This window comes from Silurus aristotelis (genome assembly GCF_946808225.1).
Source record: "Silurus aristotelis genome assembly, chromosome: 3".
Lineage (NCBI taxonomy): Eukaryota > Metazoa > Chordata > Actinopteri > Siluriformes > Siluridae > Silurus > Silurus aristotelis.
In genome coordinates this window covers 11,005,212-11,021,192 of record NC_139576.1, presented here as the reverse complement: position 1 = coordinate 11,021,192, position 15,981 = coordinate 11,005,212, and the positions used below count along the sequence as shown (strand labels likewise).

Here is a 15,981-nt window from a genome sequence, read left to right as displayed (position 1 = left end):
AAATTGATAGATGGGTTGATGATTGAATGAACAGTTAAATGAAGAACTACAGAGGCACAAATGGATTTTTAAGAATGGAAAGTGGGTATGTTTTGAAGTTTCATTATAGACCATATCCATAATATAACAGACAGATAAATAAGAATATGTAGAAGCTTTAAAATTGCTCCAGGACAATACAATACCAATACCAGTGGTCAATACAAAAAATACCTGTCAATTCTATACTGAGAATTTTAAGATTAGATCAGATTTTAATTGTATGTAAAATATTTTCAGCTCTAAAAGAACCCTGAAGTATGATGTTTAATTTATAATATTTTTATTTCAATATCTGAGCAGGTTAGGTTTCTGTATTTATGTAAAAAAAAAAAAATGCTGCCAGTAGTTTTACACTGAGCTCTGTTTATTAATGAGAGTGTAAACTTTGACGTTCATTGAGATGCACAAAATGTGCAGAAAGATTATGGTATTAAGGTGCTCATACAAGGATCTAGATGTCCCTGAGCGAGCAAAAGCCGATTAAAAAACATTTAAAAGCCGTTTTAGTTTTGGTTCTATAGAATTCAAGTTCATACAGTAAGTTACTCATCGTCGTCATCGTCGTCGTCATCATCGTCATCATCGTCGTCGTCGTCGTCGTCGTCGTCATCGTCGTCGTCATCATCATCATCATCATCATCATCATCATCATCATCATCATCATCATCATCATCTTCAGTGTTGACCTTTCCAGAAAGCACATCCTCTATCCAGTCCTCCAGTTCCTCAGCAGAGGGCAAATCCTCATCATCCTTTATTTCCATCCAAACACTGTCCGCCTAACAATGGATCGCAGAGGTCACAACCATGTAAAAAAAATCTAATGTGTCTTCATTCTTTAAGGTAAATAAGGTTGTAAAGCAAACCTTGAGTATTAATATTTTATTCTGATCAGTTTCATTTTCAGCACAATTTTTCCTTTACTTGACCCCATTCTACTCAATTACATTTAAATGGCTGTTAAAGATTTTGTACACAACAATATTAATAAAGTATGATGTGTATAAAGCTTAAATATATTTGAATCTAAATATAAAATAATACAAAAGTAACGGTCACCAAGAGTTTGTTGCTGTACTTACATCTGTGACATTAACTATTCCAATCTGAGGCCTGAAGAGATCAATTTTAAATGTCTTCTCCCAGTATGGAAGTAGCTGAGGGAAAAAACATCTCTCATAGTTCCATTTTTGTGAGCCATATTGTAGTTGTAGAAAGAGTAAAAGATGAAAGATGAAGGTAGTACCAACCAGAGGGAAGTCATCAGGATCAATCCAGACAATGCTCAAGTTAGGGTTCTGTGTATTGTCTCGTGCAACTTCTTTGAGAATCTCCAAAAACTCAAAACCATCTAAAAAAATGACATGCATCAGGAACATGATGGAAGCTAGAAACCATCCACTTGACATGTTTTTTATATACCTGGGTCCTCCTCTTCTGCAAAGGCTACAATATGAAAGCCATTCAGGTCATCTTCCTGTAGAACAGTACATTTCAGTCACTTGATTAAATTAGAGGAAGGTTTTGCTTAAGATTTACTCAGCCAGTATATGAATAGCCTTATATCAATAAAAAGGGTTTTTATACGACAAAAGTTTGAAAACTAAGAATCAACTTTATAAATTAAAGTGATGCCAATCACACCAATGTGTGAAATATACAATTCCTTCCTTCCTCAAATGTTTTAATATGTAATATTTAATAATTCTTACCCAAGTTTCGAACATATCCTCAGCTCTCAGTTTTTTCAGTGTTGGTCTTTAAAAGCAAGAAAACAAGAAAGTAAAGAAGGAATTGTCCCTCTACCCCTTAATCAAGCATGAACACCCATCTATCCAGCCAATTCTCCATTCACACTCACAAACATCAGCCACATTATTTAAACTTTTATTCGTCTATCTTCTCAACCAATCAGTCCAGTTACCTCTTATGCTCACTAATAAAAGCCACAAGTTCCTCTTCAGTATAGGGTTTGTCTGGAATGGTGACAGCTTCCTCCATGAAGGGCTCGTAGAAGTCGACTTCATTTAGCTTAAGAGTCAACTCTTTTGCTACCTGAAAAATGAAATGAAAAATAACAGAGCAAAAACATTATATTAGAATCAACATACGCTTTAAATGCTCTTTTATTGCACAAACCTTTCTAAAAAGATTTCCAATTTTGGTGAAAATTTGTCTTTTGGTTTTTCATATTAAGGTTTTGTGTGAAAGTATTTATGGTTAAAGGGTCATGCAATAAGGAAAGGATCTATTGCCAGATAGAGCAATTAAACAGGTCATTATGCTGAACCAGGATCCTTTAAAAGGGGACACAGTAGAGGAGGAACAGAAAAAAAAGGTTGTCACAGTCACATACAGGGCATAAAGCACTCACAGATTTGTCAAAGGTGGCAAAGAATTTAATAAAAGGCTGGAAATGCTCAGCAGCTTCGTGGAAATCCAGGAAATCTGAGGAGCGGAGAAAATATAATATAATATAATGTAATAAGAAGAGAAGAGAAGAGAAGAGAAGAGAAGAGAAGAGAAGAGAAGAGAAGAGAAGAGAAGAGAAGAGAAGAGAAGAGAAGAGAATTAATCAGTTTAAATCAGTTTATTCTGAAAAGTGAATTATGCAGTCCCTCATATTCCTAAGCTATTACTTTGTGGATCTAATAAACCTCACCTTTAATTTGTATGTGTATGTGTATGTGTGTGTGTGTGTGTGTGTGTGTGTGTGTGTGTGTGTGTGTGTGTGCCACTGGCTGGAGACAGTTTGTGTATTCACAAATCTTTCTTAATTCACAAACACACCACACACACACACACACACACACACACACACACACACACACACACACACACACACACACACACACACACACACACACACACATAAACATGCACACTCACACTCTGAATCTAGACTCTTGAAGTAGCCAATTACTCTGATGTCCTCCTCCATGCGGTCAAAAGCCTGCAACTCCAAGGCATTGTCAATGATCTCAACTGGATCCTCCAGCAGCTATAAAAAAAAAAAAAAGCCACATAAAAATTTGACTACTATAACACATGTGAGCTATTCAAATAGACATAAGATAAGGAAACTGGTTCCTGACATCCAGCAGGAACTCCACAAGGGTGTCTGCAGAAAGTTGTCCATCATACTCAATTACACGATCTTCCTTAAAAACATAGACGCTGCCCTCTTCTTCTAGACCTGAAAATAAAAACCCGGCAATACTAATTATTATTTACTTTCATTACTTTTTATTTACACACTTTTACTATGCAACTAATCAATTAATCTCTGGTTTCCGACATGCAGTCTTCCTCCTGTCGCTTTATCAACAAAGCCTAATGGTCCTTTATTTGACAGAATATGTCAGGAAACAACTTAATGAACCATTTGACCTATGTAACCATAAAAAAATGGATCTTGAAATATGAACATACAGTAAACAAAATAAATATTTTCCTAACATTTTTCCAATTAGCAAGCAAGCTGCATACTAATGTTTTACAGATCTTTTGCATGTAATCTGTGTAAGTTCTCTATTTTCAGGTTTATAGAATCATTCACTGTTCAATTAAAGAAGACTTGAAATGAAGCCTTGCAAACCCATTGCAAGTTAATTATAGTGCCTGCAGGCTTTTTCTCAGTCTCACCTAGTTTCTTAGCGACCTTGGCATCCTTCTCAGAGTCAACCATTCCAAATCCAATGTCTTTTTCCTGTAGGACCTGAGCAGCCATCTGCACATCAAAACACCAGAAGATGTTATTTCAGGAAGTAATTTTATTCACAAAGTCATTCAGTTCAAGTTAAAAAGATATCTACATTAGTGGCTTGCACTTTTTTGTTCTATAAAAATGACATTACATTGTACCTAGTTTCTTCTTTACCATTATTAGTTTATTTAGGAGATTTATAAGTTATAGGATTTAGTGTGCTAAATATTTACATTAGTATTAAAGATGTATTATGCGCAAATACGTTGAAAAATACTATACTATAACATGTACAATACAATATAATTAATGGTGTTTAAGAGAGCAATATTAATTATAACAAGGCAGTGACATATCAGTAAGAGATATGCACTTGCAAATCATAGAATAATAGTCCTGTTTCTGATTAAATCTAAATCGCTACATGGTTTGCAGACATCCGATCATCCCACCTATGTTTTTTCCCTAAACTGTTGCCACAAAGCACACAATTGTCTAGTATGCCTTCGCTGCAGCATTATAATCTCCCTTCATTGAATCTAAGAGGCCAAAACATGTTCCAGCCTGACAATGCCCCTGTGCCAAAAACAAGCTCCACAAAGACACAGTTTGTTGAGCTTGTTGTAGAACAATTTAAGTGTTCTGCACAGAAACCGGGTTTTAACCCCAATGAACACTTTTGGGATAAACTGTAACACTGACTGCACCCCAGACCTTCTCATTCAGCATCAGTGCCTGACCTCACTAATGTGGCTGAATGAACGCAAATCCGCAAGGCCATGTTTCAAAATAAAATCCTTCCCAGAATTGTATTAGGATATTATAACAGTAAATGAGCATAAATCTGGAATCGGATGTTCTAAAATTACATGAGTGTGATGTGGTTTTGCATTAGACACATATAGTTTAGTTCTTTCCAGTTATCAGTAGAAAATATCTAAGAATATCAATCCTATTTAAAAAATCTGAAGAGAAAACTGAAAGGTAATACAAAGTACCCAAAATGGTTAGGAAGTGTTGGTCTAAAATGTTAATTGTGTTTGTGTGTGTGGGAAAGGACCAACACACGAGTATCTAGGCTTAACATCTATCAACTGAAGCATGTATATAAAGCATTCAGGAGGCCCTAAGTATAAAATACAGCACTTGCTGGAATTCCTGATCAGAATAGCAATTAAGAATAGCAGAGAACAGGGTTAGTATTCCTTTCTTTAGCTCAGAACTGAATAACTTTGAAAGGCAGAAAACAGAGAGTTCTAAAACAACTATTTGGCAACTTTAACATCCTGGATTTTACTAAGTTATTACAGACATTGTATACTGGATTAGACAGTTATGGCTAGTTATTTTCTTACATATCGCACACTGTTGAGTTTTGGTTAAGTTATAGTAGAGTGTAAATTAATTAGGAGGCATAAAATACTATAATAAATGTTGAGTAGTACTAACAGCGACCTTCAAACACACACACACACACACACACACACACACACACACACACACACACACACACACACACACACAGTCTGTCCACTTCTGAAAAATAATTTTCCAATTGTAACTTATTAATTTAATTAAAAATGTTACATTCTGTACTATATATACATTCATGACCTTACATTTTATCTTTGTCATATACAGGGCCACCGCTGTGTTCTCTGCAAATACTCATAGACAAGGAGATACTACAAAGTACATATCCTATTTTGACACCAATTACTCCTTCTCTTTTGTTACCATTCATATCTCTCTCTTTCTCTCTCTCCCCCTCTCTCGCTCACCTCCAGCACCAACTCAGTCATTTGGAACTGTTTTTGCAGCTCCTTGTTGGTCGGCACTGGTGCATGGTAGAGCAGACCGAGCATCTCATAGTTCTTCAACGCTTTGCGGTAGTTTTTGCTGTCAATGTCCAACACTCTGTCCTTGCCGTCATAGCGAGGGAATTCCAGGCCCTTTTTGGCCCAGGTAAGAGCTGCCAAGCTTAAACACACCAGCACTACCAACCAGGGTATCCTCATGACTTCCACTTTTACACAAGCACAAAGGTATTAAACTCAAACGGACACCACAGGAGTTCTCACAAGTTCAGGTTTAGAAAATTTCAGAACATCAGCAAATCAGTCTGAATGGAGGTCAGAGAAGCTGCCCAGGTCGAAAACAACTGAAATCCAAGAAAAAGAGATGAAATTGAAAGATATAATTTAAAAAAAATATTTGCAGGTTCAGATTAAAATATCTTCATGGTCATATGCACCTTTCCAATGGAAAAATCTTGTCTGTCCTGCCTGTCTCTCTGTCTCTTTCTCTCTCTCCCAGCCTCCCTGACTGTTTCCGTCTCTTTTGGCTGGAGACAAAGCACAGGGCTTTGAGGGGGGGATACCTTACATAGCATTAGCTCTCTGACTCTCTCCCGGGTCTTTTTTAGGAGCCCAGTTGTTTCAGTGCTAAAAATACTCTAACTGATCTGCAAGGGGCAGGAACAATGTGGAGGACTGGCTTATACAAACGATATTTTATCATAAGGTGAACATGGCTATTTGATTACTTGTGGTATCACTGGGAAGTAGTCACAAATAATTGCACGCAGCCTTGGGAATGGCCTGCTTTGTGCCTGTGTGTGTGTGTGTGTGTGTGTGTGTGTGTGTGTGTGTGTGTGTGTGTGTGTGTGTGTGTGTGTGTGTGTGTGTGTGTGTGTGTGTGTGTGTGTGAGTGTGTGTGCAGTCAGAGAGAATATAAGAATGGGTATCTCAGCATACTTTACTAAGCCAGACATTCACATTCTAGATGGATTTGATCAGAACCTTGATAGAACCATGCAGCATTGATTTCACATTGTTAGTAATGTCATATTAGTCATCCCTCTAAACATAAACAGACAAGCATTGTTTCCAGAGGCCTTGCAACTGTATGCAACATGCTGAGTTCATTTTGGAAATAGTCATTTAAACAAGACAGCTGGAGAATTAGCTCCTTAATTGGAAGAACAGGAGAAGCCACAGATTAATTCATTCCTTAAGAAGCTGCCTGCCTTGACCTAATGACCTTTAGAGTCTAAAGAAACCCTCTAAAGAGATAGCCTGATTAGCACCAGACAGCTGCAACCTAGCTAAAGCAACTAAATATTATTTATTTACTAAGGAGACAATAGATTTCTGATATTTCATTGATTCATTGATCTTACAAATGCACAACGACAGTGTTGTTACCCACCATCACATATAACAACTGAATGTTTATAGACATTTCTGTGAATGAATTCATGAGACAGGTTTATTTTTGGTTCACTCAAGTGAATTATGATGTCTTTCCATCTTAAATGGGATTGCAATCTTAATGGCCAGTAGTCATGATGAATATTCCTGGGGTTATTTGTAGCACAGGAAACTTGATACTCAGAGCTTCTCATTGTCATCCACTGCAGATGATACAGTTGGACCTACACAGATAACTGTAATTTGGGCCTTAAAATGCTGATTGATATGCTATAAAATACTGTGAAATGACTGGGGAACAAAATGAAGTTAATGAAATGAGAATTTTCACAAAAATATCAAAAGTTACTATCCAAAACAGAAGTGTAAAACCTAAAACAAAAACCTTTAACAAACTGAATACTTACCTGTAGCAATTTCATAAGGAAATCCACTATATACATTTGAGACATTTTGTTCACATTTCTCTACTGTTCACTGGCTTACACACACTTATGTCTATGCAGCTTTCTATGAAGGTTGTGTTCTAAAATTACCTTAAATTCTCTTATTTAGCAAAATGCCTTATTCTTCTACTTCTTTTGAAATTTTTTGCAGATTTTTTTTATTGACAAACTAATGCAGAAAAAATCTAAACATTTTGCAATTTCAAGATTTTATAATATTGCAGAACACTATTTTAGTGCACTACTAATACTACTACTAATAATAATAATAATAAGAAGAAGAAGAAGAAGAAGAAGAAGGAGGAGAAGGAGAAGATAAAGAAAAAGAAGAAAAAGAAGAAGAAAAAGAAGAAAAAGAAGATGTATGGTATACAGAAACCATTGACTCACAGGCTCCTACTAAGGCAAAAGAAATCAAGCCATATTGTCACAGAACAGTTTTTATTTGTTTCTGAACATAGTATGTCAATTTTTCCATCATTGAAAAGTGCTTTGTTCTATAATCACGTTAATCAGGAGGCCAAAGACGATGCATCATTCCACTTATTTTTTCTTGTTTTTTTCAAGCATAGAATGAAGTTCAGGGTGAGCCAGGTCCATCAAAGTTTCTGATACTTGGATTGGAGATAATGTAGCTCTGGTTGTATGCTTGAATCTGAGGTTGAGAGCTCCATTCTCCCTCTATGTATTTATGGTAGGGGTCATTGGAGTGCTCCCTGCGTTTGGACTTCACCGTGCTCACTAAAATGGCCACCACAATGAAGGCGAATATTCCGAGCATTACCACTAGGTACCAGATAACGTTGTCAAAGTTTTCTTCAGCCAGTCGGGCATTTAGCTCACGTTCAGCCTCCGTGTTGTTCCATTGCCACTGCTTCAGGAAATCATTCAGAGCATGAGTTAATGAATCCTGCAGGTGGAGGGTCAGGTTGGACCAATCAGATGATCTTGTCATCTAATTAAAGAGGAACAAGAAAACAAGATAGTTATAAGTGGATTTCTATTTTAAAGGAAGAGATCAATGAAAAAGAAAGTGAGTCTCTAGAGTTTGTTCCTTTAGTTTTGCCATGGAGTTAAAAGACCAGTTATGCTAATAAGTAAGGCAGTCTTGCAGGTTCTAGCATGCATGTATGGAATGAGGAAAGAGAAAAGTACCCTAAAATATGTGCCTCTTAGCAGCTTGTAATAATCATTATTTTACCTGGAGCCATTCATTCACATTGAACACAGATACATTGCTACATTAAAATATAAACCTTAATACTCTATTCCATTCATTAGCCTTTGTGAAGCTAGTTTTAACCAGCTAGATTGTTGCCTTAGCAAAACTGAGACACAAAGTGGTATTGCACAAATTTCCTGCTATGAGATCAGAGTGGGGCAACAGTTTCCCCTGTAAAGAGAAAATAAATTTTTTGACTGGTTAAATAAGTTAAAATAAGTCATAAGTCATAAGTTCATAAGTCACAGTTTGTCTCCAAATTAAAACAGAATTTGCAAAAATCTCAAAGTTTGTACTTGGGTTCAGTCTTTCTGATCAAATTTGGGTCTGTCAGCTTGCCTGTGAGTCTGATCCCAACTTCCTACTTACTTTTTTAAGCATTTCCATACAGCTGGCAACAGAACATGACAGAAACATCAGGATAATGTAGACATATGTGTTAGAATTATCTCGGGTTCAATAATATTTTGCTAGTTTATAAAAATAATATTCACATGCATTTCTGTGCCAATTGAAATGTTTTGTCAGATTTTGTCACAGTTTGTACAATCCTAAACTTTTTTTAGATCTACTGTAGATTTAAAAATGTTACCCTGCTAGGATCAGTAATGAAACACATTTATTTATGTATTTTTATTTTAAAGATCACTATATATATTTTAAATAGATTTGTAAATTGTATAGAAATTATTGTAATAATAATATGAAGAAGCTAATTGTTAGACAGAACCAGTAGAGGCGTGATGAATTTATGTTGCTTGATTTATATTTGTATCTTTTATTTTGTCGGACTTGTTTATTTCTTTGTATTTCAGAATGCAAATCTTCGTGCTAGGCAGTAAACCAATTTATTGATACTTAAATTATAAACATTTTGATTTAGTTCAGAATAGGTACAAGTAAATCGATGGCATCTGCTTATTATGTTAAAAGGTATCCCACAGGTTCATTACTAAACTTCAATTCTATCAGAAAGTAAATACAGGGAAGAAGTAAACGATGCCTTGAGTTAGGTAAATTTAAATGAAACACTAGGATTACAAACTGTAGACTAATATTTTTTTTCCAACAATAAGAAGATTAATTCCTTAATGCAAATATGGATATGCAATGGATCACAGAATAGAGAAAATTATGTTAAACTTACACTAATATCAGCTCCAAAGCCGTTCTCATGCGCAAGCTAAAATTATAAGTACACTTCAGTAAGTAGCTGGCACTACGTCTTAATCCTGCATTGTTTGGCTAAATTGTGTGTGTGTGTGTGTGTGTGTGTGTGTGTGTGTGTGTGTGTGTGTGTGTGTGTGTGTGTGTGTGTGTGTGTGTGTGTGTGTGTGTGTGTGTGTGCTATCCCATATCAGCTCCTTGCTGCTCCATTATAACAAATCTCATTCCTCAAGGACATCTTTGCTCAAGGACATCAGTATTTTTACTAAGAAAAAACTTACAAAACATTAAAAAATTTTAAATCACAAACTCAGAAAGAACACAGAGGGTGAAGTGCTGATTAAATGTGTTGTATATCTACATATAATAACTAGCATGTTTCAGAACAAAATAAACACTTTTTTTTCACAATGTTTGCACAACAATCCTATTTGTGTGTTACACAGTATTTTGAATGCCCTTGACATAAAATGTATCATGTGCAGTTGGTTTCTTACTCATGTCAAAGCATGTGCATTGATACATTGCGCAATGTAATATATATCAACAGCTTAAATTGCAAATATTGATACAGATTAGACTTAAGAACAACTTTCTATTTGTTTCTGTACAAAGTACATTGGTTCATTTAGTTGTTCACATGTACCAGCAGGATTTTACAAACATACAGCAAATACAACCCCTCCACAGTATCCAGCCAAGAAACGTTATGTCCTGATACATCATTGAGACAAGCTAATCAACTTTATGCATTCTTTTCCTGTCATTAACCACAGAGGGGAAATCAAAGACTGGTGCTCAACCACTATACATGATTTAGGACTCAGGTTTATCGGCCACTTGTCTCTGCACATTCCTTAATGGTCACACCTTGAAGTGAATTGTCTCACAGATCTGCCCTGGGCTCAGAACATGTACCATGAGCTACTCATGAGCTAAAATTAGCTAACCATGGTCTTAGACACAACTGAGCATTTTTCTTCACCATTGCAGCTGATTCCGTAGGCATTCTTGCCAAACTGTTTGAAGCTAAATAGTTACCATTTCTAAATAGTTAGCATCTCACCATCATACTAAGTAGCTGCACCTGGCGTTCATCATCTCACACGCTACTTAAGTCACATGTTCCCAGAAAGTCCCCGTCCGTTCTACAGATTATGCTGCTGAGGACTTTCCTGGACTCTCAACAAATGCATCTTACTCCACGTTGGACTTTCTCTACCCTACGGATCAACCGAGTTCTGTTGGACCTTCCAGTCCAAAGGACTACATTGGTTCACTCAGATCCGGTCTCCCGAGCATTCGGAATTATATACACACTAACGGGACTGTGGATACTTTCTGTGTTTTGTATAAATTAAACACGCTTCTTAAATACCTTCGGTTTCGCGGCTAAGTTGTTCCAGCCTAACATTTTCAAAGTCTGGGAACACTGGATGAGATGCAAGGATACACCCAGAATGGAACACCAGTCATTTGTTCATATGCAATCACACACTCATTCACAGTTACTTGGGGTAATTTATAATAGCCATTCCATTACTATGGAGAGAACATGCACAGAAACTCACCTGAGCTCTGGATCAAACAAGGTTTTTGCATCTACACTATCCAATACACTAATACACATCACTCCCTCGGGGTATCAAGCCCATGTAAATGGTTTATGTGTTTCTTGTCAGTTGTTGACTTATACCTTAATTCTCTAAGCATCACTGTGCTATCCTATTTACTGTTGTGCCACAAACCAGCCTCTTTTTATTCCTGGAAACATTACTACCCACAATGGTCCTCCTGATGACTGAAGTGATGAGTCAGTGAAGATCCCATTACTTTCTACAATGCAGTTCAATGTTCCATGCAGAGGAATGCTTAGTAGATAAAGTAAGTAAAATAAATAAATAAATAAATAAAGTACTCAGACATTTTTCAGTCTGTCCTGTCAACTTTGATTACTGTCTTGTTTGTCATAGCTTTGTCTAGCGTTTTAGAATTTCTAAAATTTCTGTTAAAAGGAGAAAATCCTGACAGTACTGCATACCGAGGGAGTGCATTAATGAAGAATAGAAGGAATTCAATATAATAGAGTGTATTGCATTAATTAAATTAATTCTATTTTATTTGTATAAAATATTATTTTATATGATATTTAACCAAGCAGACATTTTATTTCAAATTGTTTTAAAAATGTAAACTGTTTATGTTCACAAATGTTAATGATAAACTGCGTTAAAAAAACTACAAGCAATTTTTTGTTTTGCTTTTCTTCCCCCAAACTGTACCAAAATTGGACCAAACCGTGACTTAAAAACAGAGGTACATGCGGAACCATGGGTTTTGTGTAGCTTTATATCTCTAATATAGAGATTATATTATATATTATATATACACACACACACACACACACACACACACACACACACACACACACACACACAGATTGTTTTACTATATTCTTTCCAGTTATAGGCAGTAACTAAGATTGCAGGTTGATAGTTATAAAGTAATGCATGTGCAGGTTTATCCAGGAGGAAACTTTTGTTGTGTTAAACAATGGCTACACACACTATATTGCCAAAAGTATTCGCTCGGCTGCCTTCATATGCAATGAACTTGAGAAACATGTGATTCTTAATTCATAGGGTTTAATATGATGTTGGCCCTTTGCAGCTATAACAGCTTCAACTCTTCTGGAAAGGCTTTCCACAGTTCCACAAGTTTAGAAGTGTGTTAATGGAAATTTTTTACCATTCTTCCAGAAGATTTGTGAGGTCAGACACCGATGTTGAACGAGAGGGCCTGGATCACAGTCTCTGCTCTAATTCATCCCAAAGGTGTTCTATCGGGTTGAGGTCAGGACTCTGTGCAGGTCAGTCAAGTTCTTCCCCACCAAACTCACTCATCCATGTCTTTATGGACCTTGCTTTGTGCACTGGTGTGCATTCATGTTGGGACAGGAACCCAAACTGTTGGGAGCATGAAATTGCCCATAATTTTGGTATGCTAAGTTTTGGTCTATAGTAAGTATTAGTATGCTGAAGCATTAGGAGTTCCTTTTACTGGGAAATCCTGAAAAACAACTTAATGTCATAATCCCCCTCCACCAAACTTTACACTTGACATAATGCAGTCACGCAAGTACCACCAAACCCATACTCGTCCTTCGGATGATCAAACAGTGAATCGTGATTCGTAACTCCAGGGAACACATCTCCACTGCTAGAGTCTGTGCTTTACACCACTGCATACGATGTGCACCTGAGCTCCCATTCTTTCACAAATGTGTCAAAAAAAAAAAAAAAAAAAAATTATATATATATATATATATATATATATATATATATATATATATATATATATATATATATATATATATATATATATCATAATACATTTCACAAAATAATAATGTCTTGGCTATATATATATATATATATATATATATATATATATATATATATATATATATATATATATATATATATATATATATATATATATTTAAAAAGACGTTTTGTCAAATGTCTGTCCACATTAAAGTCATAAATCTTTAACCTCATTAAATGTGGAAATAAATGCCGCAAATGTAAATGTAAATGTAAATAAGCATTGCCAAACATCTATGCATGAAATACAAAAACAAATGTTTTCTTGTAGCGAAATGTGTGGAGAATCTTGAAAAACGTAATTTGGTGAAATTGGTAGTACTATTGTCACCACCAGGTGGAGACATAATCAAAGTAGCAAGTAAGGTACTCCTTACCTGGTAATGGGATTTCTGGGCGTGGTGAATTTTCACACAGTCTGTCTATTCGTGGTGATATAGAAGTACAGTGACAGACTCATATCATTCTCTGGTTCTAGCCTTGTCCTGTACTTGTTCTTTAGATATGCCAGTGTGAAAAAAAACCCGCTCTCACAAAGGTATGTAGTTGGAAAGGGTAAAAGGCACCTCAATTCTTTTACTGTAGGCTCTGGAAATTCTGTCTGGCAACTTATCCAGAACTTCATAAGGGGTTGTGTATCATACATATGCCTCCTGACAGAATCTGTGGATATCTCTATGAGCTGATCCTCTTCTACAGTAGTTAAGCTTGACCCTGCTGCTGCATCATCACTGAATGGGAGCAGGATCCATTTGCTGTCACAGCGCCACTCATCAGAATCATTTAAGTACTTTTGGAATTGAACCACAAGCTTCCTCAAATGCTCACACACAATGTCTTTAATGTTAGTGCTGTCAGAATATTCCTCAACTGAAGGGAACATAGCCATGTTACCACTCTCCACTCGTTAGTTACCACTGATAGGTGCAAAGCTAGACTATCCTGTGTCAGTTTGAATATTTTAGATTTTTTTCATTAAATTCAGTTTTCCCACTAATGTGCAAATATTCTGGAAATGTTTGGAAAAATAAATTATGGAAAAAACCCAGCCATTATGGATGCACAAGCCAGTGCACTCTTAGTGCCGGTCCCAAGCCCGGGTTAATGGGGAGGGTTGCATTAGGAAGGGCATCCAGCGTAAAACATGTGCCTAATCAAATATGCGGATCACAAATGAGAATTTCATACCGGATCGGTCGAGGCCCGGGTTACCAACGACCGCCACAGGTATCGTTAGCCAACAGGGTACCGGTGGAAATTGGGCTACTGTTGGCCGAAGGAGGAGATGGAGAGGAGGAAGACGTCTACAGAGACAGCAGGGAAAGGAGCAGTGTAGGAGAGTGGAGGTTCGGGTTGGTACTTTAAATGTTGGTACTATGACCGGTATGAGAGGGAAATGTGTTGACTAGTGAGGAGAGTGTGTTGAGAAGGTGGAGGGAGTATTTTGAGCAGCTGATGAATGAGGAAAATCAAAGAGAGAAGGTTGGATGATGTGGAGTTGGTAAAGCAGGATGTAGATAGGATTAGTAACGAGGAAGTGAGAGCAGCGATTAAGAGGATGAAGAGTGGAAAGTCGGTTGGACCAGATGACATACCTGTAGAAGCATGGAGATGTTTAGAAGAGATGGCAGTGGAGTTTTTAAACAGATTGTTTAACAAGATTCTGGAAGGTGAGAGGATGCCTGAGGAATGGAGAAGGAGGGTGCTGGTACCGATCTTTAAGCATAAGGGAGATGTGCAGACCTGCAGTAAATACAGGGGAATAAAGTTGATCAGTCACACCATGAAGTAATGGGAAAGAGTAGTGGAAGCCAGGCTGAAAGAAGAGGTGACCATCTGTGAGCAACAGTATGGTTTCATGCCGAGGAAGAGCACCACAGATACATTATTTGCTTTGAGAATGTTGATGGAGAATTATAGAGAAGGACAGAAGGAATTGCATTGTGTATTTGTGGATTTAGAGAAAGCGTACGACAGGGTGCCGAGAGAGGAGCTGTGGTACTGTATGAGGAAGTCAGGTGTGTCAGAGAAGTATGTAAGGGTGGTGCAGGACATGTATGGGGACAGTGTGACAGCAGTGAAGTGTGCAGTAGGAACGACAGACTGGTTCCGGTATGAGGGTTGGACTACATCAAGGATCGGCCCTGAGCCCTTTCCTGTTTGCAGTGGTGATGGACAGGTTGACGGACGAGGTCAGACAGGAGTCTCCCTGGACTATGATGTTTGCGGATGATACTGTGATTTGTGGTGAGAGTAGTGAGCAGGTTGAGAAGAGCCTGGAGAGGTGGAGATATGCGCTGGAGAGAAGGGGAATGAAAGTCAGTAGGAGTAAGACAGAGTACATGTGTGTGAATGGGAGGGAGGGCAGTGGAGTGGTGCGGTTGCATGGAGAAGAGGTGGAGAAGGTGGTTCAGGTACCTGGGGTCAACAGTGCAAAGTAATGTAGAGTGTGTTAGAGAAGTAAAGAAAAGAGTGTAGGCAGGGTGGAGTGGGTGGAGAAGAGTGACAGGAGTGATTTGTGATAGTAGGGTATCTGCAAGAATGAAAGGGAAAGTTTATAAGACTGTGGTGAGACCTGTGATGTTGTATGGATTAGAGACAGTGGCATTGAGTAGAAGACAGGAGGTGGAGCTGGAGGTAGCAGAGCTGAAGATGTTAAGGTTTTCGTTGGGAGTGACGAGGATGGACAAGATTAGAAATGACTTTATTAGAGTAACTGCGCATGTAGGATGTTTTGGTGACAAGGCGAGGGAGGCGAGATTGAGATGGTTTGGACATGTGGAGAGGAGGGACATGAATT

The 15,981-nt window shown here is 37.3% G+C and overlaps 2 protein-coding genes across 3 annotated transcripts in view; both read right to left on the bottom strand.

Annotated features, from left to right (window-relative positions):
* Positions 1-385: 385 nt before the first annotated feature.
* casq2 (calsequestrin 2) lies at positions 386-6,149 on the bottom strand. Of its 2 annotated transcripts, XM_083537103.1 has the most exons (12): positions 6,003-6,149; positions 5,530-5,909; positions 3,688-3,772; positions 3,138-3,238; positions 2,932-3,043; positions 2,417-2,490; positions 1,967-2,097; positions 1,755-1,800; positions 1,465-1,519; positions 1,293-1,393; positions 1,125-1,199; positions 386-821 (listed from the first exon to the last, which is right to left on the bottom strand). In XM_083537103.1, exons 2-12 carry the CDS (start codon positions 5,764-5,766, stop codon positions 585-587), a joined length of 1,254 nt encoding a protein of 417 aa, XP_083393229.1. In that variant the 5' UTR covers positions 5,767-5,909; positions 6,003-6,149; the 3' UTR covers positions 386-584. The 2 variants fall into 2 exon arrangements, with proteins under 2 accessions (XP_083393229.1, XP_083393228.1); XM_083537102.1 differs by having other exon boundaries at positions 5,530-6,118.
* Positions 6,150-7,830: 1,681 nt separating this feature from the next.
* The window catches only part of LOC310723766 (potassium voltage-gated channel subfamily E member 2-like), a 32,549-nt gene continuing 24,398 nt past the window's right edge, over positions 7,831-15,981 (bottom strand). Inside the window, exon 2 of the mRNA XM_083537209.1 lies at positions 7,831-8,361. Coding sequence (XP_083393335.1) covers positions 7,987-8,361 — 375 coding nt within the window. The 3' untranslated portion in view covers positions 7,831-7,986. The remainder of the gene's footprint in view (positions 8,362-15,981) is intronic.